Source organism: Mustela erminea, chromosome 1 (genome assembly GCF_009829155.1).
Source record: "Mustela erminea isolate mMusErm1 chromosome 1, mMusErm1.Pri, whole genome shotgun sequence".
Classification (NCBI taxonomy): Eukaryota; Metazoa; Chordata; class Mammalia; order Carnivora; family Mustelidae; genus Mustela; species Mustela erminea.
Genome location: NC_045614.1, coordinates 125016619 through 125040650, shown reverse-complemented (window position 1 = coordinate 125040650; position 24032 = coordinate 125016619). Strand labels below are relative to the sequence as shown.

Below are 24032 nucleotides of genomic sequence, written 5' to 3'. Positions count from 1 at the left end.
CCTTCAGCCCTTGCCCCTTCAGGCCTCTGCTGTGTTGGTTGACAAGTTTTAATTATTTCATGACACTGTCTCCAGAGCTGGGCCGAGATCACTGATTTGTTACTCAGAGGCTGTTAATTATGCAACGATGAGTGTTGGCCTCCTGGCTGCCTGTGTGTGTGTGTTGAGGGCCCAGGGAGGCCTCTGCAGAGGAACTCTCCAGGAAATCTCTCTCGCAGGAATCCAGTTAGTCAAGAGACCATGCACCCCGCTGGTTTTGTTTCCATTGCTTATACCCACCAGAGGTGGATCCAGTTGGCGGTTCCCAGTCCTCAAGGAGATAACATTTTTGCTGATAAAGGCTTCTGGGGGGGACAGGCATTTTGGCCCTGCAGGCACTTTAGCTCCTTGGGGATTTATTTCAAGTCACGGAATCTGAGATATGGAAGGAATCTGAGAAATTATCTCCTCTAACCTCCACATGTCGCTGAGAAGGACACCAGATTACGAGAGGTTTTGATTTATTCAAGGTCGCACAGCCATGGTCTCTTCCTACCGCATTACACCACTCCTCATCTTATTGGTTTGGCTTAGCCTGTGCCCCCTCGACCAGGCATTCGAGAACAGTACATGGAACAACAGCACAGTGAGGGCCAGGAGCACCCACACGGACCTCTGAGAAATGGACAACTAGATCAGCAGTGCACTGGCTAGAAAGTCCAGATTTTGACTTCAATACATAGGAATGAAACTTTGGTTGTGGCTCTCCCCTTTGTCCTGATTTTATAAAACGAAAGGGCGAGGAATGTCTCTCTGTCTCTCTCTCTATATATAACTGGGAGTAGAAATAACAGTTCTAAAAAATGTCTCCTTGTGTGCACACAGCGTCATCCTCTACTATGTCCTGGGTTGGAGGACAGCCCTGTTTGGTATATGTCATGGATTACTTTTCATCTATGCATACATGTTTTAAAAAGTGTAGTGCACTTGTGTCCTGATCTGGACAACAAAAATTACAGACTTTGGAGTCGAGCAGTAGTAGGTTCAAAACGAGGATTTGACTCTGATTATCTGTGTTCACCTTTATTATTTACCTTAGAACTGCAGCTTTGTCATCTGGAAAATGGAAGAAATAATGACAGCTGTAGGGGACTTCAGTGAACCCATCCTCACCATTCCTGCCTCTCTGGTGCCTTTTACGTGGATATAATTAAATCCAAAATTGTGTTTAGTTTCTCGCTGAATAGTTTGGTTCTTTCTTTTTTAAAAAATGCTGAGAGAAGGAATGAAATGAAGGAACGTACATTTCCTGTTGCAGAGGATTTAAAGTTTTGCCCCTAAAAGCAACTTAAAAACAAGCATAACCTGAGAACATATCAAGATACTTGGAATTCCTTCTTTCTCATCCCGTTTTGTTGTTGTTGTTTGCCTTTTCCCTCTATTTAATTCCCTTTTGTCCACCCTACAACTATCTTTTGTAAAATGTACATGAATGGCCCATGGCTTCTTGCATTGCTCCTCTGTCCCGGAATCAACTCCGTCCAGACCCAGGCTTTAGATCTGTGAGTGATGCAAGAAGCTGTTTTTGGCTTCAGGAATGTTTTCTTCTCTGTTCCAACTCCTCTCTTGTTGTCCTTCTTTCCTCTCCGTCTTCTCTCCACCTCTCTTCCCCAGACACCCCCACTGTTTCTCTCTTCCTGTTTTCTTAGTTTCTTCCCTCTGCTCCCCGGTGGCCAAAGCACCATCAGTCATAGCTGCTGTCACAATCTCGCTTCTATCTGTAGCTCCTCTATCTCCGTCATTAAACCAGATAGGAGCCGCCTTTCCAAAAGACAGACAATCTCCACAGTAGCCTGTGGGAGGATGCCTGGTGAGGTCAAGTCTGTCAGTAAGAGCATTTCCTCGCAGCTGCGGGGCTTGGGAGAGCAAATGGACAGCAAGATGCACGTCTTTGCTGGTGACACACTGAAGTTGTTTTGCTCTGCAAAAACATGGGAAAATTCTGATAAATTCCAGATGATTTCAAAACACATCCGAGGGTCAGATATACAAAAGGCAGATAGCATCTAAACTAGGTAAGTACAAGTTGATGCATAAATCTCTATTTGGGTCCAAACATCTTGCAGATTGGAAGGCTCTAAATTTGACAATTCCCAGTTAGGGAGGATAAAAATTGAACTTTGCTCTCCTTAAACCCAAGCCATTATGAGAAGAGAGGGGTCACTCAAAGCTGAAGTCAAACGGCTAGTAAAAAGCAGAAGGAGGGGCGCCTGGGTAGCTCAGTGGGTTAAAGCCTCTGCCTTCGGCTCAGGTCATGATCTCAGGGTCCTGGGATCGAGCCCCACATTGGGCTCTCTCCTCTCTCTCTGCCTGCCTCTCTGCCTACTTGTGATCTCTGTCTGTCAAATAAATAAATAAAATATTAAAAAAGAAAAAAAAGCAAAAGGAAATGGGCATTATGAAGGAGCGTTAGAAAGGTTTTTAATCCAGTGAAGAAACTGGAAGAGCTGGAAAGACAAGAGTGTATAAGTGATACACATCATTGTGTCTGCAAGAGGGATTCATCTTCACAGCGTAGTCCAACATACCTGTTGTCTCGTCCCTATTTGAGGAAGACAGGCGCCATGTTGGTGCTAAAGCGGGGGACAGAGCAGCTTTTCCTTACATTCTACACCTGTGACCCACAGGTGTCATTATTCTCGGGGGTCATCAAGCTGGCAGAGCTGTATTTTATGCAGTTCACAAAGCTATTGGTTTTCCTTTTGTTCTCTCACATTTTAGTTTAAAATTTTCAGACCTGTAGAAAAGTTGGAAAAAGCATAAAGAACACTAACCTAACTAGTTTCACCAGTAGGACCTTCTCTTAGATAATGGTCATGTCGTTCATACTCCCAAGATACTCGGCGTTGATACGCTATTAGCTAATAAAAAAAAAAAAAGCGTACTTTATTTTATTATTTTTTAAAGTCTTTATTTATTTAGGGAGAACAGGCAGAGGGGCAGAAGGAGGGAGAGAGAGAGAGACTCTCCAGAAGACTCTGCGCTGAGCGCACAGCCCCATGTGCAACTCGATCCCCCAGCCCTGAGATCGTGACCTGAGCTGAAATGAAGAGTGGGACGACCCACCCACTGAGCCACCCAGATGCCCCAGAAAGCCCCAAATGTCTCTGCAATATTTTATTACCTTTCGTGACATAGACAATTTTTGAAGAGTGCAGGCTAATGCTTTTTAAATGTCCCTGTAACCTGTATTTATCTGATTGTTTCTTTGTGATTAGATTCAGGCTAAAAACACTATGCACGTGATGCGGCGTGCTTCCCTTGTATGAGAAGGCAGTGCTGTCTCTTTGTCCTGGTGTTGGTGATATCAAGTGTGATCACTTGGTTCAGGTGGTGGCTGCAGCATTCTCCATTGTAGAGGTCTCATTTTCCGTTGTGTTTGAGTCGGTTACCGAGTGGGGTTTAGCAGGGTGTTAATATTCTAATTTTGCATTCCTCTGGTCTATCTTAGATGGAATCCTTAGTCTTACACCCAGGTTTCTCTGGTGTCAAAGTTCATGCTCGGTCTGCTGCAGGAGCTCCGTCTCTATTATGTAAACAAATGAAGGGAGTCACCGGAAACTGCTGGGACCATAAAGCATTTTCATTTCATTTCTTGCTTAGAGCTCCATCCTTTTTTGTCTTGGCAAAAGCAGACCCCTTCTGGAACTTTGAAACCTACTTTTTAAAAAAAAAAAACCAAGACTCTAGCACCTGCAGAGCTATTTCCAGGGCTCACACGTAAAGGAACTTATCTAAAGAGGTAGAGAGGGTCCAAATCAGTCAGCCTCCCTGACAGTATTCCACCTCTCTTTTGGGGGGAGTGGGGGAGTCTAGATTATATTTCTTTTCTCTTTGTTTCTTTTTTTTCTTTCTTTTCTTTTTTCCTTCCTTCCTTCCTTCCTTCCCTTTTTTAGTGACAGAGCTGGATTGAAGAGTTTGGTGCAACTTCTGCCATTCTTTCTTGAGCAAACATTGCTGGCCCTCTTTGGGTAGGAGGAAAGGCAGGGTCTGCAAAGCAGCCAGCAAAGACCTTGACTCCACCACCTTCACGGAGAGTTGCAGACATACCTTGCAGAGGTGCCAAAGGGAAGGCAGGGGCCCTAGAGTGGGGGCAGAAGGGGGCAGGGACCCTGTGAGCCTTGCTGGCTGCGAACACTGGGAGCACAGACAACATGGTCGAGCTGAGAGGAAGCCCTGGTCAGAGGCAGAATGAGACTTTCTCTTCTTTCCTGGTAGCTGCCCTCCCTGAAAGTCTCTATGCTTTGAGGAGATTAGAGTGGATAGATTCCTGCGTGAGGCGGCTGGGAAAACGCCCAGTGAGAATTCCCTAATCTACCTCTGTCCTTTCTCTTTGTCCCATTAAGGGGCAGGGACGCATCGAGTCATCAGTACGCTCTGGTTTGTGAGTCCCCGGTGGTGTCGGGGTTAGCCTGTCAGGGTTACAAACACTAGAAAAGCCCCCTCAGATTAAAGCACAAAATATTCTCCTTGTTTGCCATCTTTGTACTGTTTAACATGAGTATTTCAACAGTCTTTATTTTCCAAACATGCAAACAGGGGAGAGTGATCTGACCCCCAGTATATTGACATGTCACGTAGCTATAACCTTGAGATAAGAAGTAAAGGAAAAAGTCAAAACAGCCCAAACCAAATACTAACACAAACAAGTCTTTCAGCCCAGACCCCTTCCCTCTGTCACAGGGGAATACACGAGCATTGGCACACAGCGGTGGGGCGGACACATAGCTCAACGGGGGTGGGGGGAGGTGGGCACAAGTGCCCAGCTGGAAGGTCTAAAGCCGGCATTCATTAATTCAGCAAATGGGTATTAAGTATCTACACCGGGCCAGACACAGGTCTAGGCACTGGGAACGTCTTACACATTGAGGGGATGCATAAGGCTTGGAAGGCCTCTATCCTTGTGGAACCGACCTAGTGGCATGAGGAAGACAGAGAGAGAGAATGTACTCCTGCGGTGTCGAGAGGAGATGGGAAATCACAGCTAGAGCAGAAAGCCTGAGCTGCTTTCCTGGGTCCTGTACATCCAGGAAACCAATGGCTTCAAAATCGAGGTCCCACGGTGGGATGGCTACCAAAGGCAGAAAGACAGAAAGAAAAACAAAAAGCAGAGAATCCGAGAGCAGCTTCGCTCCTCACTGAACAGGGAAGAGTCCTTTGGGAGCTGCATACGATGCAGTAAGATGGTAAGATGATGCCTAAAAGCAACGGTAATGATAGCTTCCTGTCCCATGTTGAAAGAACTCCAAAGATGGCCCGCCCTGTGTAACAATAGGCAAAGGACCATGATGCAGAGCTCCATGCTAAGCATTTCACGTGTATTGCCTCATTTACTTTTCTCAATCACCACCTGGTGAGATAAAGACTGGGTTTATTCCCATATGAAGAAACAGGCCTAGAAAGCTAGGTAACTTGCCCTTGCCCAAGGTCACGTGCGTGGCAGATAATGGATCCCAGCTCTGTCTCATGCAAAAATCCATGCTCTAAACCACTATATTTCCATCCATAAAATTAGTTTTCATCATCTCATTAAGGGACTAGCCATTAATATTGAACAGGAAAATTATTCAGATATCTTCAGAAAGTGGTCTGTGTTCTCAAGATACCGTCCTAGTACAGAAAAACATGTCCTAAGAGTCGAAAGCAAATACGTACCACTTTCTCAAATGTGTGAGAAATTAAGAAATCAACTTCTACAGTTGCTTAAATGCACATAAGCCCAACATCTAAAATTTGAATTATAATTCAAGAATGATTATAGATCTGTATTTTATTCGACTAATAAATTACTCCTCAAAGTTTATTTTACAACTACATACACATCCATCTTTGTCCTCTACTTGATGATTGAATTAATAGTAACATAAGGTAAAGCTGGTTTCATGAAAACAAAACAGAACTCCATAATGAAGCCTATGCCTCTTTGGGAATGAATCCATGTCAAAAATCTGTACAAAAAACTCAAAAATAATTGTAGTAGAATTGAACTTTGAAAGATGGGGAGAGATCTTGTTTTTGCTGTAAATCATCTAAATTAAATATAATGAAAAGTGATCAGAGTGCTTATTTTTACTTTGTTTTGTGGGAAATTGTGCTGGGAATGTGAATCTATTGTGCACAAAGGATGTTGGCTTTATGCTGGAACCGCCAGGCAGGTTGAGTTGAGAAACAATTAGCTCAGTCAGCAAGCCTTTGAATCTGATTAAGCCAGGAAGTGGGCACTCCCCACCACAGGGCAGAATGAAGGGAATGGAGGCGGTAATCCAAAACAAGGAATGATTTCTCTCTCTCTTTCTCACTCACTCACTCTCTTAGTAAACTAGTATTAGAATTTATTGTACCAAATTTATGTCAAGGATTATTTCATTACATGTTATTATCTTTGGTGAAACAAACAGAAGCTTGTTTCCAAGTAGATCAACAGTCCACATGTGTCATGGCTACTGTCTCTAAGAAACTTCTGTTTACTGAGGCTTCACATACCCTCATGTTTTGGTAACAAAACATCTTTGAGATCGAGGACCAAGTCACAGAGGAAAATGCAGAGCCTACACCAGGCTGCTGGGCGAATTCTCATTTCCCTGGGGGCTCTCAGTGTAGTCTCTGGAGTTATCGCTTTCTTCCCTGTCTTTTCTTACAAGCTTTGGTTCACGGGATGGAGTGTCTGGATTGCTTGCCCCATCTGGAATGGAGCTTTGGTAGGAAAATATTTTATTACATATATTGGGAGAAGGAAGAAAGAAGGGAGGGAAAGAAGAAAAAGAATAACATGGTTTCCAACAATACGGAGAAGTCCAAAATCAACAGAAAATTGGAATTTACCGTAGAACGTTGATTTCCATTTGTTGCCTCTCAAATGTAGAATCTTTCTTGATATCATTTTATCATATATACCATCACGTGTACTATAATGAAATGCTGTTCAAGAAATTCTTAAAAGTTATTTTAATCTTCTCACCTTGGTATTCTGAGAAACTGAAATCTCTCCAGTAAAACTTGAATTTAGAAAAAAATGTGAACCATAAAAACATGTAAAAATGGAGAACAAAGAAAATAATTTTCAGACTAATGCTTTCCCTAGAAACAGTGAGGTGTGTGGACCTGATCCACGATTTGCAGGCCCCAAATCTTAGTTTTCCCACAGTTGTCCTTGTGAGCAACTGTTTGAACTGAAAGTCATTCAAGAGGTTGGGTGAGGTACCTCTCCAACGTCGCAGTTCATTAGGAAAGGGTACATGGGCCAAGTACAAGTACAATGACTGCACCAGTGAAGGGTTGTTCTGGTACCCCAGCTCTCTGGGTCAAAGAAATGAACACATCTAGCCTTGTGAATAGATGTCTTCCATGGTGGTATGGTTTAAGAGGAGTTACAGAGCCTTGCCACAAATCCTTCTCTCATTGTTTCTTGTGATGCCTGACATTCACCATCAGAGACTAGAGAATTTCAACTTTAGAACCTTTGATCTTTAGTTTTCTACTAAAATGTAGCCATTCTTTTTTTTTTTTTTTTAAGATTTTATTTATTTATTTGACACACAGAGCGCAAGCAGGGGGAACAGCTGTCAGAGACATAGGGAGAAGCAGGCTCCCCGCCAAGCAGGGAGTCCTAGGTGGGGCTCGATCCCAGGACACTGAGGTCATGACCTGAGCCAAAGGTAGAAGGTTAACCGACTAAGTCACCCAGGTGCCCCTAAATGTAACCATTCTTAAGAAAGGCAACCTTTTAAGTCTTAAAAAAAGAAAAAAAATCCAACTTTAACTTTGATATCACCTAAAAGTAAGACCTTAGAACATATCATTTTTATCTATTTATTAAATAAATATGTATTGACAGCCTACTGCATGCTTGAGTTGCAATGGTAAAAGAAACAAACAAAAGGTCTCAGTTTTTTAAAAATTCCATCTAGTGGGGTTCAAGAATGGTGAGTAGATGGAGAAAGCAGAATGGTGGGAGTGTGGAAATGAACGAGGAAAGCGTGGGATGGTGGTGTTGTTTTTTTTTTCTTTCTTAATACATTCTTTTACATCTACCTCCCCAGTCTTCCCCATCTGCTCTTTTCCCCATGCCCTGCCTGAAGCCATACATTCATTCAAAGAAATATTTATTAAACATCTACTGGAGGGATGCCTAGGTGGCTCAGTCATTAAGTGTCTGCCTTAGGCTCAGGTCATGATCCCAGGGTCCTGGGATCAAGTCCTGCATAGGGCTCCCTGCTCTGCAGGAAGCCTACTTCTTCCTCTCCCACTCCCCCTGCTTCTGTTCCCTCTCTCCCTGAGTCTCTGTCAAATAATTAGCTAAAATCTTTAAAAAAAAAAAAAAAAAGAATCTACTGGAATGCAAAGATGACAGTTACATTTATCCAAGCACCTGCCATACTTTCCATTGATGACCCAGAGTAAGGAAAACCTTTTACATCAGGACCTAGAATGTACATAAATACATCTCTATAATTCTCTCTAGGTAAATAGATAGGTTTTGATAAATACATGTAACTAAATCTTTATAGCAAAAAGTTTCACAAAACAATATTTAGCCTTCTGTGTGAAATGAAGTCAGATATTTTTCTGTTCTATTAATTTTTTTTAACTCTGACTTCAGAACTGACCCAAAGTTAAACAAAACCACAATTAGAGTACAACTCTGTGTCCCTTTTTCTAAATTCTATGTCTGTCCCTGCTGTCTATCATAGAACATTCAATAGAGACTGAGATTTGATTAGGAGAAAAAATTATTGAATATAGGCTTGTTCTACACCACTATCTGTTTTATCGGTTAGACCCAGAGAAATGACAAGATCTGTGTCCAGGACACAGATCATAGATAGCTATTTGATTTTGAGATTGAGGTATGGGGAGTTGGAATCCAAAAAGTAAGACTGGGGAGATGGGGCCTACGTTCAGGTCCTGACTCTGACATTCTTGGTATATGGCCAAGAGCAGGACCCTCACGCAGCTAGTTCTTCATTGCTTTTACCTAGAACATGAGGAATTTTGCAGGTAAAGAGAGTCTGTGTGACACTATCCGCCCTGAGTTGTTCAGTGAGAATGACCAAATTTGAACAAAACTTGTAAAATAAAGGGCTTTGCCAATTTTAAAGTTCTACACACATGCTAGTTGATACCGTGCCTCTTGTTTGTGCTGTGATGGAGGAAAACTTCTACCCTCCAGTGCAGGGAGGGCACCCCTTCACCTGGGGAATTCATTTCCTGCTTTCAGGGGGACAGAGGAGAGTCAGTGTTCTTCTTGCATCTGTTGTTTCCTAAAAAACTTTAATTCAAAATAATCAACATGCTAAAGTCTCCTATTTGGGGGCCACCCACCCTGAATCCCATAGGGCCCAATTTCTGTTCAAACCCTTCCTTCCTAACCTCTTGCCATCCGCTCATTTTCCCATTCTATTCCCCGAGGAGCAGCCAAGTTCCCCATCTTGTTACCTTCCGGGACCTCATCTCCCACCATTTACCCATCACACGTGCAACTTGTTGTGTTCAAACATTCCAATGTATGTTATTTGCCTGAGGACCTTTGCATTGTCTGTTCTCTGCCTGAAGCCTGTTCCCACACATGGCTTGTTCCTTAACTTCCTTTAATTCTTTGAAGTCATGTCACTTTCTCCTTGATGCCTTCCTTCATGACCCTCATTACCCGATTTAAAATTGTAAACCTCCCCCACACCTGGCATCCCCGATTTCTCATTCCCTGTTCTATTCTTTTCCCCATGGCCCTTATTGCCAGCTAATATACTATATAGTATACTTATTTATTGTTTGTTTATACCTCCCCCCTAAAAAGCATATATTATACAAGGGTGAGGATTTTTTTTTCTTTTTGTTTTCTGCTATACCTGCAGCACTTGGAACAGAGTGAGTCACAGACTAGGTGTTCGATAAATACTGTTCAGTAAATAGGGTTGAGTAAGTCAATGGGTCCCATGCCCTTGTACAAAATTTCTCACACCACTGAACTCTGATTAGGTTGCAAAGATGAAAAGTCAAGCTAGTATTATACTAAAGCAGGGGGAAAAAAACCTCTTGAGAAGGAAAACAGTAAGAATGTTCACTCTTTTAATGATGTCTAAGCTTGGAACAATGTGGTTTTTTTCTTTTCCTAGTGAGTTTCCTAGCAAGTCACAGCTCCATCTGATCAGGGTCAACTTCAAAGATCTCTGACTCATTCCACAACCTTCTTTACTGGTCACTTTTGTTTGTTTGCTTGTTCTGTTTTTAAAGATCTATTTGTTTGCGAGAGGGAGAGAGAGAGAGAGAGGACGTGGAGGGCAGGGCAGAGGGGTGAGAGAGAGAATCCCAAGCAGACTCCCCGCTGAGCTCAAGGCCAATGTGGGGCTCCACCTTACAGCCCTGAGATCACGACTTGAGCCGAAAATCAAGACTTGGACGCTTAACCAGCTGAGCCACCCAGGCGCCCCTACCAGTCACTTCCTACTTGCCTGCAGAGTGAATCTTCCTCTGGTGGAAAGACAAATTGTAAGAGACTCCTTATCTCTTTCGAGGCTTACAAAAGATAGATTTTTACAAATGTTACAGAATTTTGTATTTGTTCAATGCTTTCATTCCAGACTTTCTAAATTCTTCATAAATATTGGTCCTCAGACTTTCCAAGCTCTCCTCTGACAGCCACATGATAAGCAGATTTCCTATAATTTCTGAGCTAGGTGATTTAAAGTCATCTGCTGCTAGCAAGTATGGAGCCAGGAGACACAGCCTTAAGGACTGAGCTCTACTTGAATCCTGGAAAACGTGACTTGGCAGCTCCAGTGACTTAGTGGCAGGCAGCTGTGCTGCACCCAGAATCCTGCCTGGAGACGGGAACTTAGGAGAAGGGCCCCAGTGTCTTCCTCTGTCAGAGGACGGACTTGATTTCACCATCACTCAAGCTTCTTACAGCTTCAACAATTTTGTGATTGTCAGACACCTCATGGCCAGTTTTTCACTTGGGTAGCCTAAACTTCTTTTTTTTTTTTAATTATTATTTTTAAACATTTTAATTTATTTACCTGAGAGAGAGAGGTGGGGGGCAGAGGAAGAGGGAGAAGTAGACTCCCTGCTGAGTAGGGAGCGTGACACGGGGCTCAATCCCAGGATCCCGAGATCATGACCTGAGCCAAAGGCAGGCACTTAACGGAGCCACCCAGGCACCCCTAGATGTCTTAGGCTTCTTTAAGCTCAGCTTGTCCCCCCAAAATCATCTCACCACCATAAGCAATGATTTCTTCTCCTGACTTTCCAGGCTCTGAACCCAATTTCAAATCCTAGAGTGACTTCCAGTTCAATCTTCCCCTCCAGTTTAACTAGTCCTTCTCAAACTGTAATGTCCATATGAATCACTCTGGGGATCTGGTTAAAATGTATCCTCTGGTTCAGTAAATCTGGGCGGGGGGCCAGAGACTCTGCCTATCTCCGAAGTTTCCAAAGGATGCCGACGCTGCTGGTCCTAGGACTGTGCTCTGGGCAACAGTGCCCTAAACCAACCTACCCTCAGCCCCATGGCATCCAGTCCATTGCCAGCTAACTTTTATTCTTCCTGTGAAGCATATTTTTATGCATGCTTTCCTCTCATTCTCACTGTGCTCCACTTCCCACTCCACTCCTTATCACTTCCCACCCCACCCAGGTTTTACACCTAGATAACTTCAATAGCCAAACTGTGGGAACCCATTCATTAATGAGTTCCAAAATCAATCTATTGGGTAGCTAGCAGCATTTATAAAACATGGATAGGATAGAATAGAATAGAATAGAATAGAACCAGAGTGCATCATACATAATATATTTATGGCTTGGGCATGATGCAAAATATATTTCTTGCTATGAATAGAGGTTTAAAAAAAAAGTTTGGGTCAGGGGGTGCCTGGCTGGCTCAGTGAGTGGAGTGTGTGACTCTTAATCTCAGGGTTGTGGGTTTGAGCCCCATGTTGGGTGTAGAGATTACTTTAAAAAGGTGAAGTCTTGAAAATATAATAGCAAAGAAAAAAATTCATTCCAAGTCTGAAGACCAAGTTCCTACAGAGACACCTAGGCCTCCCTGCATCCGGACCCAACATGCACGTGACCATAGGCTTTCTAAATCTCTACTGCATCAGTTCGACTCCTTCTTCAAGAACCTTCAGTGTTGTTTCATTGTCCAAACAAAGTTCAGATATGTCAGCCTGAATTTCCAGGCCCTTTTCAACCTGGCCCCACATGGCTTTCAAGCCTGATTTTCTACTGGTTTTGTGCCCAGAACCAGCTTTGTCCTGCATCGGGGAGCCTGCCTCACTGTCCACCAAGCCTGCCTGCTGTGTTCCCACCTTTGCACCTGTTACTCAGGCTGTCCTTCCCCTTGGCACCTCCGCTGAAATCACATCCATCCTTCAAACCTGCTTCGACTCCTGTTTCCCCCCATGGCGGGTAATGCTTTCATCTGCAACCTTTCCCCCCGGCAGTGGTATCTTATCACTGGGCTCTTCTCACACAGAAGGCACCCACTCTTTCTTGCCTCAATAGGTGGACGTTCTTCTCATCACGTTCACATCTGGACTGTAAATTCCAATGAAAGCTGGAACCCCTGTGCCTATCATTGTTACTTGGTGAGCTTGCTCACCTGACTTGCCTCTCTGTGGCTCACTTAAAAAGTAGGAGATCCCCATCATTATAAGGATTAAATGAGTTAACACATGGAAAGTGTTTAGTGTCATGCTTGGCATACAGTAAGCGCTCCATAAACGTTAACTGTTATGATGCTGTCGGCAGAGTGCCTATCGCATCCCTTGTTCGCCGTAGACCCACAATAGATGTTTGTAAGTGAATAAATTAGCGCCTATTAAAATGATTCCCCTGAAAGTTTCTATTTCCACTGTGACTGCTCCCCACTTCCTTCAATTCATCCGCTTCTGGGAACTGCGTCCTTTACGTGGGCAATTTAAAGATTCCGTGGGAGGGCTAACGATTAGCGTGCAAGTACAGTGTTGGCAGCTCCTCTTACAAAACCCAAGTCTAGTCCCAGGAACTGCCCTGTGGAGCTAGCCTCTCAGAAAGAGCTAAGGGTGGAGAGTGCAGGCCCGGGCCTTCTGGCCAGGCTCATACTCCCCAAGCACCTCCTCCTGGTCCTTCCTGAAACCTGACTGCCCCGCTGGACCCAGCACTTGCCTCTCAGACACTACCTCTCGAATTTCCTTTTCCCACTTGACTTCTCTTCCATACCCTCAAAACTCTTCCTTTTACCTTCTTTTCCCTCTTCCTAAGTATAAGGTTAAAAAAAAAAAAAAAAAGAGGGTGACTGGGTGGCTTAGACAGTTGTGTCACACTCTTGGTTCTAGCTCAGGTCCCCATCTCAGGGTGGGGACATGGAGCCCAGCATCCGGGGCTCCACGCTCAGCAGGGGGGTCTGATGGAGACACGTCCCCTCTGCCCACTGCCCACGCCCGCTCACATGTATGTGTGCTTGGGCACTCTCCCTCTTTCTCAAATAAATACATAAATCTTTTATTCTCAAGATTTTATTTTATTTATTTGACAGAGAAAGACACAGCAAGAGAGGGAACGTAAGTGGGGGGAGTGGGAGAGGGAGAAACAGGCTTCCAGCAGAGCCCGGGGCTGGATGCGGGGCTCTATCCCAGGACCCTGGGATTATGACCTGAGCCGAAGGCAGATGCTTAAGCGCTAAGCCACCCAGGTGCTCAATAAATAAGTCTTAAAAAAAAAAAAAAAGAGAGAGAGAGAGAGAGAAGAAAAGAGGAAAAGAAAGCAAGAAAAGGGAGGCTGTGACTCAGGGGACACCTTGCCCTCTGGCTCACGGTGTGTGGGGTGGGGGGGCTGCGCACTAGGAAAGATGGGTGTGCTGGCTCCTGAGCCACCACCGTCCACAGGGTGGATTTCACAGGTTACTGAATGGCATTCATACACCAGCCTCCTCCGTGAAAGATCTTTTCAAAGTTTTGTGTAAACAAAGCAAAACTCAAGCTGGCAGCGATGACAGAAATAACAGGCCACTGCCATCCCGCCGCATTTTTCAACTTTTGAAAGGAAAGCGACGGTTCACGCCAAAGTAGCTAAGGCAACCTGGAATCGAGGCACCTAGCCATGCCAGCTATGGACTGGGAGTTACCCCAGCGCGGGAGTGTGTCCTTCGCTCTTCTCCTGCTGGGTCCAGGGCTGCTCTCTCCCAAGGAGTGATGTGTGGGTGAGAGCGCGTTGCCTCCCGGAGCAGAGACCTGCCCCAGGCTCAGCAGCCCAGCTCAGGGGCTCCTTCTAATGCTCCCGTTTTGTCTGCTTCTGATGCAAGCTCAACCTCCGCAGGGTCCCTTGGAAACTTTCCTTTTGCAGAATCAAGCCAACCTCCTTTGCCTACAGATGCTTCTGTTTTTATCCACGGGAGTTTTATGGGTGGGCGATGCCACGTCCGGAATTTCAGCCGTAGCCACACGAGAAGTTTCGTGTGAGCGGACGCGTGTGTGCTTCTCCCACCCCACCCCCCATTCTCGAAGTCAGACATTCAAAATAAAATGTGTCAGGAAAATGAAAAGCAAACAAAACAAAACAAAAAAACAATCAACAACCAACCATCACCACCACCACAAAAAATACCGAGTGGACACAGAAGCTACGAAAGCAACATACCTCAAAACCATTTTGGTACAAAAGGATTTTTCCGCTCAAATTGGTTGATACTATACATACAGTCATATTTATTTCTCTGCCAAAAGCCTAATTTGTAACTCGTCTTAGTCCTGCCCTCATTCTACATCTCGTTTCAGACACATCTCTTCCTGGTTTTCTTTCAACCTCAAAGCATTCCTCGACCAGGAACAAATGATTTATGGGTCAGAAATAAGCGGTTTCCAAGCTCAGGGAGCACAAAGGTCTTCATCAGACCCAGAGCTGAATCAGAGATGAGCCCAGAATTTTTTTTTTTCCATTTTATATTGCTCAATTCCGGTGACACCATTCCCTCCTTTAACTATTTTCATTCTGCACTTTGGGTCTTTTTCCCCTCAAAGGAGACTAAAACAACAGCAACAACAACAAAAACCAATGTCTTGTGGACACCACTGTACCCAGAAGGATTAAGGTCTCACCATGCATTTGCTCTAATTATAACTTCGTTACTTGAGAACCAGGAATCACATACTTGCATCCCACCAGCAGGCTGAGGCTGCAGAATCTCGAAAGAAAAGAAAAGCAGACAAGAAGAAATAATGCCATTGCTGGGTGGGTTTTCAGGGCTCTGTGACATTTCCTCTCTGGTTCCTCCCATTTGTAATTTTAACAATTTGTGAGAAAGATGAACGATAGACAATGAATCAAATGAAAACATATGGCGAGGGTTATAAAGTGAGGCTTTTACGCCTGTGACACCTAACGGTAGTAAAGATTATAATTGCGATGGCAAAGACAACACAGAAAATCAAGAAATGAGCTTGTATGAATCATGTCTTTATGACACTGATGGCTTCCTTGCCTCATTGTCATCCCCGATGAGGAGCAGATCAGAGCCATAAATCCATTTAGCCATTTGCTGTTCTTTCTAGTTCATAATAAAGTTGTCAAACTGTGAGACGGATTGAACTCTTTCCAGAGGTACATTCTATCATGGGTGTTATTCTTCCATTTTCTTTTCACAGGCCCTCACAACTGGTATGCTTCTGCTGTTGGCTCACAAAGAGTGGACCAAGAGATACCTGGTAAATATACAGACACCAAGGAGGATGATTGAATAGGTTTCAAGGTCAAATCTCTACCAGTTCAGGATGGAACATGGAGAACGTGATTTCCAATTATCATCGAATTCTGTCTAATTGATGCCTTACTATAATGGGTTCCAGGAGTAAACTGGGTGTTACATGGATAATTTTTATCTGATTTCTTCTCCAAACATTTTCTACAAGTTCCTGTGACTACTGTAAATATTTAAGTGTTCTGATTTGGAAAGGACACCACTGATGTTAATGCTCCTGAATTTCATTTTGAATAAATGGACCCGTAGGGTTCCTCTGTTTTTAAGCATTTTTTTTTTAAGGCTCACCTCCTCAGTTTGGGATGTCCTTCCAACGTCTCTGTTCCTTCTCCCCCTAAAAAAGGATGAAAAGTCCATGATATCTTGCACTTCAATAGTATGGAGCCAAGTAATCCCATAGTATAAAGAGACTACCTGATCTGATCATAGATCTTCCCGTGGCTCAAACTTGAATATACGTGTGAATCACTGGGGAATCTGGTTAAAATGCAAAGTCTGATTCAGTAGATCCCGGTGAGGTGTGAGAATCTACATTTCTAACAAATTCAGGGGTTGTCAGTGCCGCTGAATCATGGACCATGCCCTCCCTGATTAGCAAGGTGCTAGGATAAGGCAAGGATCCTGTGTACTCCTGTTTGTTTTTCCCACCCCAGACTGGCTGTCAACACATGATACAAGCAAAATAAACACGTTTGTTGAATGGAATTCATTTCATTTTTGGCCCAATTGGCTGATATGTCATTCTTCCATAGTGTAGATTCAAAAGGCGAACAAAAGACCTAAAAGGGAACGTTGTAATTCATTTCTCCTTAGCTTCCCAATAAAAGAGATTCATCCCTGACATCTTCCTTCTTCATATTGCCGAAAAGCTTTTGAAGAATTCAGTTCCCAAAGTAACGCTTTGTTTTTGCTTTATTTTCAGTGGCAAGCTAGTTTCACCTTTGTGATTCTGAGCATGATGGGATGTCCACTTCATTTTGCTGTAGCCTTGGAATCTGCTCTCCTTGGCCCATATTGCTTCTACTCGTTTTCAGGGATAGCAGGGACTGATTACCTTGGTTATGCAGTTGCCTTTCCTTTTCCGTATGCAAGCTTCCCATCAGCTTGTGTGGACCCGCTGCACTATGAAGAGTACCACCTGACCCTTCAAGCCTTCGACCTGTGCCTGAGCTTTGCCATGTTCTGTGTGTCCTTGACAGTGTTCATCAAGCTTTCTGCAGGACTGATCTGGGAGACACACTTACACGTAAGTTTCCAGAAAGGGAGAACCCATTCTTAGTCCTGAATGCTAAAATGGAAAGTCTGCCATATTAGTTCTTAATCTGCCTCTCTTATTTATCATTGTATCTCGTATAACCAAAATTTTCTCACCCTTTCTACTTCTGCCCCAGCAGAGAGGCTGATCTATACCAACATCAAATTTAGCTTTCTTACTTTTTCCCTGGATGGCTAAGAATAATATTGATAATATGATAGCAATAGAAATATGAACTGAATGTTTACTATCAATGTCCTTCCCATTTTACAGATAGTAGACTGAGGCTAAGAGTTTATGTAACTTCCCCAAGGTCACACAGCTAATGAGCAGTAGGGCCAGATTTAAAACTCAGAGCTATTTCTCATAATAGGACAGATTTATCCTAGGCCCCCTTGTCACTCACCTTGTACCCTCCCTCCTCTGCTAGATCACCAAGATGTGTGGATCCGGCCTCCAGGAGTGTTAGAACAGAACCACTGGGCGAGATTTCTGATTTCAAATTCCTATGTCTGATACTGGGTCACTCCATTACGAGTTGAACAGCCTCCTCCGGGAAAGAGATATTTCCCACAACAAACTCTTCTACTGGCTTTATGATTCAAGTTAGTATTATATTAAGGCCAGGTGAATTTGGGTTATGTTAGCCAATTTTTTCCCCAGTTTGATCCTATCAACACAAATCAGCAAAGTTGGAAGACAAGAACTTGGCACTCTCTATACTTTTTGTGGTCAGTCTTGTCCTCTTCAACTTCTACATAAGTCTGCAAAGGAAATCCTGTACATTCCTAGGAACAGAGTTGATTTTACAAGGAGGCCTACTGAGAATTGAGGCTAGCAGACAAAAATTACCTCCCCTGCTATACTGCCGTTGCATCTAGGAGTTTAGAATGTAGAGATTTCTCCCTGGTAGGGACCATCCCAACTTCTTAAAGCCCTTTGTTAAAATGAACATAAACCCAGGAGAATCATACATTAAAGCACTGGTTACCTATAACCCCTTGGCATGCATAGCTAATCAGACAATTGGCTGCCATCTTGGACATGACACCTGAGGTTTAACGTTGGCTAGAGAGCAGAGAGAAAAGAATGAAAACAATATCCTTAGAGCTTGGTAAGTCAGCCTCATGGAAACCCAATAGTGAGGCCATCTAAAGTGCCTGGAAAGAGAAAAAATTAATTGAAAACAGAGCAAAGTTCTCCAACTTCAGAATATCGCCTTCACCCACCTTGCTCAGAGTAGGTTCTTGGTGTGTGATTTCTAAACTAGGGACAGGACACAATACAACTACAATATATTTCTCAAAGTGGATCAATGACATCAGAATCGCCCATGGATCTTGTTAAACCATATTTCTGGCTTCTGTCCTGTCCCATTCTTTTTTTTTTTTTTAAGATTTTATTTATTTTTTGTTTATTTATTTGACAGAGATAGACACAGCGAGAGAGGGAACACAAGCAGGGGGAGTGGGAGAAGGAGAAGTAGGCTTCCTGTCAAGCAGAGAGCCCGATGTGGGGCTCGATCCCAAGACCCCAGGATCACGACCTGAACCGAAGGCAGATGCCCAATAACAGATGCCTGACCTAAACTGAAGACAGACCAGGCGCCCTGAGTCCTGGCACACTCTTAGGGCAGAAATGTTGGGCTTGAAATCAGGGAATATGCATTTTTAACACATGCCCCAGGAGATCCTGGTGAAAATTCTCTTCCTAGCGCAGGATTCTCTTAGTGTAACTTCTGGACAGAATTTCCGTTTTCCCCTCTGTGTAAAATGCAGCACTAGTTTGGGTAAGAGTTCTCAATAAATTTAATAAACAGCAAATCTTTGGTGAGCACTTTTGGATGACCTGACACCACGTAATCCATAATGGTAGCAGATCATGTTTCATTAGCAAGGATGAGTGGCTGACACAATGGGATAGGAGTTTCTGTATTAATAAATACACCATTGCCCCTGAGCACAGAAGGAGCATGTGCAGCTTGCACAAGCCTTTGTTACCATGTGGGACACCGTGGTGGCTCAGTAGGTTATCTGACTCTTGATTTCAGCTCAGTTCATGATCTCATGGTTGTAGGAGAGAGCACCACGTCAGGCTCTGTGCTCAACATGGAGTCTGCTTGAGATTCTCTCTCTCCTCCTCTGCCTCTGCCCCTCCCCCGACTTGCGCTCACTCTCTCTCTCTCAAAATAAATAAATAAAATCTTAAAAAAAACCCACAAACCTTTGTTACTATGTTACCATGTAGAAATCTCAGCTATATGAGGTGCAATTTCTAGAAAACACACACCTTTCTTAGAAGAAACGGCAGGTCACTTGTTAGGATATAGAATTCCACATGGTGATTCTACCTTTAATGAGCCTCCATGTAGATATATTGTTAAGTTCATGCTGAAAGAGATAAGCAACACTTTTACTTTTTATTTATTTTTAAATGTTTTATTTAAATTCAATTTAATTCACATAGATTGTATGGTTAGCTTCAGAGACAGATTCAGTGATTCATCAGTTGCAAACAACGTCCCACGCTTGTTACTTCAAGTGCCCTCCCTAATGCCCATCGCCTATCAGGAAACTCGAGAGCTATGCACATTTGTAAAAAAGGAAAAAGTGATAGTTTGATGGAAGATTTGGAGGAAATTATAACTGTACTGTTTTATAGAACAAATTTTTTTTCATATCTATAATAGTCAATATTATGATGGATAATATTCTTTTCTAGGAATTCTTCTGTAAGTTCAGAAACAAACCAAGCACTCCCTTAGGAATCACCTTTCATTATTTCTCTGCTCTCTGTGCCTTTTCAGTTTAGGAGAATTGAATTGCATCCCCGTCAGCTCAAGCTATTATAACAAAATACCATAGACGCGATAGCTTCGCCAACAGGTTTATTTCTCTCTGTGCTGGAGGCTGGAAGCCCAGGGTCAAGGTACCAAGATGGCTGGTCTTTGTGGAGGCCTCTCTTACTGGCTTGTGGAAGTCAACTCACTGTGTGGCTCACACGACCCTTCCTGTGCCTGCTCCTGGTCAGAGAAGATCTCTGTCTCCATCTTATAAGGGCACTAATCCCATCATGGGAGTCTCCTAGTCAAGACCGCATTTAAATTAATTACTTCCCAAATAACTTACCTCCAAAGACCATCCCAGTGGGGATTAGGGCTTTCACGTATGGATTTGGGAAGGAAACACTAACAGTCAATAGTATCTCATTGAAGGTCACACAGTATTGGTGTGTGAGCGTGTAGTCATTTGATACCCAACAAAAACCACAGTGAGAAATGCTTGAAAGAGGCATAAAGGGTGTGATGATTTTGATAAAAGCATTATACTAGCACTACAGACTGAATGTTTGTGTCTTTATGAAACTCCCAAACACCCACTGTGATGGTATTAGGAGGTAGGGCCTTTGGGAGATAATTAGATTTAGTGAGGTCAGGAGCGTAGAGCTCCCATGATGGGATTAGCTTTCAGGGATGCCCTTATCAGAAGGTGAGGAGGCCAGAGTTCTTTCTCCCGCCTAGGTAAGGAGACAGCAAGAAGGTGGCCATCTGCCAAATAGGAAGAGGGTTCTGACCAGTCGCTGAATCTGCTGACACCTCGATCTTGGCCTTCCAGACTCTAGAACTGTGAGAAATTGTTGTTTAAGCCACCCAGTCTATGGTAGTCAGTGACAGCAGCCCCAGCTAAGACCGCAAGCCCTTCCAAGTTTCCAGGGCCTCACGGGAAGAGGTGGAACTGGAAAAGGAACGCGAGCCCCCCTTGTGTAGCTCCCTGCAGCACACTGAGGTGACCTTCTCGGCTGAGGACTCAGGGCAGGGGGCAAAGAGCACTCCATAGAATTAAGTCGAGAAACCAAAACGCAAAACAACCATAGCCCAAATTGTCTACATTCTTGGTCCAGTAAGTAATAAAGGGATGGGAAAGGAAAGAATTGGGACACCAGACGCGCGGCAGCTGTGCCCGGCAGCTACTCTGCCCCTCCCCCACGGAATGGAACGGCTCTGTCTGTTTTCCTTTCATTATTCATTGTTATGTTTGGGGTTTTGCCTTTTTTTTTTTTTTAATGAAAGAGGAAAGAAAATATTTTCCCCCTTATCATGTGATACAGTGGTTTTCTTTCTTTTTTATTTTCAATGAATTGAGAAATATTTACTTCCCATAAAAGATGTAGGTAAACTCTTTAAAGAGTTCAAAAACATGAGGACAGAATATTTACCAACGGAGGAGGAGCCTCTTCTTCCAAGCAAAAGACAAATTTGCAGAAATACACCAACTCCAAATCTTCTAGCGGACGTACCCTGTATCATTAGCAACAGAAATGCGTTTTGAAACAAATTCATCTTCGACTCTCACCCTAAGGGCCTGAAACCTCATGTTGGGCTTTAGCAAGTTCACTCTGGTGCTTCTGGGAACTAAATCCCGTCTGGGAGAGTCAAGTCAGCCTCAGGGAGGGCCACATAATAGTCAGAATTCACTGCATTTCTTCCTCACAAGTCCTTTTCTGTGTCTCCTCAACATGGTCAACAGAAAAATCAGAATCTAGAAAAATAATTGCAATTCTGGACATTAGTGTTCCCTCTATCTCACTATGTCATCTGGAATAATAATGGTGGGGACGTGAGCCCGCGTAGGAGCACAGTAAGTGGAGGTGCTATTTATGGGACAGTTACTACTTGTCAGGTGCTTTCCCTCCTCCTTCCTTCCTCACAACCCCACAAATCGCATCAGCCCCGTTTCACAGATGATGACGTTGAGTCGGTCAGGTGGAGTCAGGATTCGCTCCCTGTGTCAAAGGGTCTTAGACAGTGTTTCTTCAGCTTTACAGACTCGAAGTGGCTTTGTGTAGGCATGCTTTTTTTTTTAAGATTTTATTCATTTATTTGATGGCAGAGATCACAAGTAGGCAGAGAGACAGGTAGAGGGAGAGGTGGAACAAGGCTCCCTGCTGAGCAGAGAGCCCAACTTGGGGCTCCATCCCAGGACCCTGGGATCATGACCTGAGCTGAAGGCAGAGGCTTTAACCCACTGAGCCACCCAAGTGCCCCTGTAGGCATGCATTTTGTGGGCAGTCTTTCTTATGTTTCTCACAGACAAAAATTAACTCACGTATAGAAATGGAAGCTATTTTTCTTCCAGGGTATTTTCATTTCGTTTAATCAGCGAGACGGCACCAAGGGTAAAAGCGACTTACGAAGAGAGGAAATGAGACCAAAGTTGTCGATTGTGATGTATTAAAATTAGCTCGATATTTTGTCAAAGCAGAAGCAATAAATAAGGAGGTAACTAGACAACTTTTTTCTCAGTTTTTACTTTATAATCATTGTGAACATCATGTTTTCCTTTTGACATTCAGTCAGTTTAATCTTTTAATACAAAATATTCTACTGGGTTTTTTCCCCCGCTCCCTACTTTTAATCTAAAATGGTATTATTATGGGGCCTCTGGGAGACTCAATCAGTTAAGTATCTACCTTCGGCTCAGGTTGTGATCTCAGGGTCCTGGGATCGAGCCCCACATCAGGTTCTCTGCTCAGCGAGGAGTCTGCTTCTCCCTCACACTCTCCTCTGTGTGCTCTCTCTCTCTCTCAAATAAATAAATAAAATCTTTAAAAAAAAACACACACAGAAGAAGTTTTGGTTTTATAAAAGGGCAGAAACTTGAGGAGAAATCAGAAGACTCCATCCTCTATAATCATATAAATTCGGTTTCAACAAAGAAAACTGAATTAATACCTAGTGAATAGTTCAGAATGGCCGTAATGGTGCTAAGATGTGAACAGGAAACCATTTAGCAAAGTAACAATGTTGGTTGGACATTTTGCACTGTATTAAGTATCCAGGAAAATAAGTACCCAGGGGTTGTTACTGGGTGTTACCCATTTCATTCCCCCAGGAAAGAGAGAGACACAGAAAAAGTAACTAAGATAAAACACAATGAAGGCCATGAGGAGTAAGGAATGACACGATGTCACTTCTCTCCCAGACTAGCCCTATAAGCCAGGGACTGTGGACAAGGCACAAGGACAAGACACATCAGTAGTTGTGGACTTGAACTTCTTCATCTTTAAGACAGCCGGGCTTGGTCATGCACATCCAAAGAACTTTCCAGCTCTGTTTCAGTCTGTGATTTCCTTCCTTCCTTCCTTCCTTCCTTCCTACCTTCCTTCCTCCCTTCCTTCCTTCCTCTTTCTTTTTCTCTCTTTCTCTCTCTCTTTCTTTCTTTCATTCAGATTTTACTTATCTGAGAAAGAGCACAAACGGTGGGGAGGGCAGAGGGTGAGGAGAAGCAAACTCCATGCTGAGCAGGTAACCCAACATGGGGCTCTATCCCAGGACCCTGAGATCGTGACCTGAGTCCAAGTCAGACACTTATCCAACTGAACCACCCAGGAGCCTCTCTGTCTACAATTTTCAAATAAAACTTTATTCCATTGGAGAAGATTAACATTCAGAAGGGAGGATTGTTGGTAGCAAGGAGTGGCTCTTTTCTTGTCCCAAACCATGCTGATGTGTCGCTGGGGTACATCACACTGCCTTTACTCTGTTAGCTCAAGAAGTAATATATGCTAACAATATTACTCAAGTGAGACAGGTAGGAGAACTGTTACAGATACACAGATCACTTTAATTGCTTTAGAAAAACAACTTTCTTTGCTCACTAGTCAATCTGTTGGGGCACCTGGGTGACTCCCACTCTTGATTTGGGCTTACGTCATGATCTCAGGGTTGTGAGATCAAGCCCATGAAGGTCTCTGCACTGAGCATGGAACCTGCTTTAGAGTCCCTCTCTCCTTCTCCTTCTGCCCTTCCTGGCTTGCACCATTATCTTAAAAAAAAAAAAATTCAATCTCAGATCAAACCAACCAGAATTGTCTTGTTGGCTGTCTTTCTTTTTTAATTATTCAAGTATAATTAATACACAATGTTATATTAATTTTAGGGTATGATATAATGATTCAACAATCCATATATTTCTCAGTGTTCAGCAAGGAAGTGTACTCTTTGTT

The 24032-nt window shown here is 43.4% G+C and overlaps 1 protein-coding gene across 5 annotated transcripts in view; it reads left to right on the top strand.

The window, feature by feature from the left end:
• Positions 1-6545: 6545 nt before the first annotated feature.
• TMEM212 (transmembrane protein 212) overlaps positions 6546-24032 on the top strand; it is a 44423-nt gene continuing 26936 nt past the window's right edge. For 3 of the 5 annotated variants that reach the window (XR_004285287.1, XM_032341323.1, XM_032341328.1), the window contains exons 1-3: positions 6546-6737; positions 15660-15719; positions 16695-17018. Coding sequence is in view for 4 of the 5 variants with exons in the window: in XM_032341323.1 (XP_032197214.1) it covers positions 6579-6737; positions 15660-15719; positions 16695-17018 (543 nt within the window). In the remaining variant the exon portion in view is untranslated. Of the gene's footprint in view, positions 6738-15659; positions 15720-16694; positions 17019-17457; positions 18396-24032 lie in introns of those variants that run through there. The other 2 variants (XM_032341325.1, XM_032341331.1) reach the window with 2 other exon arrangements.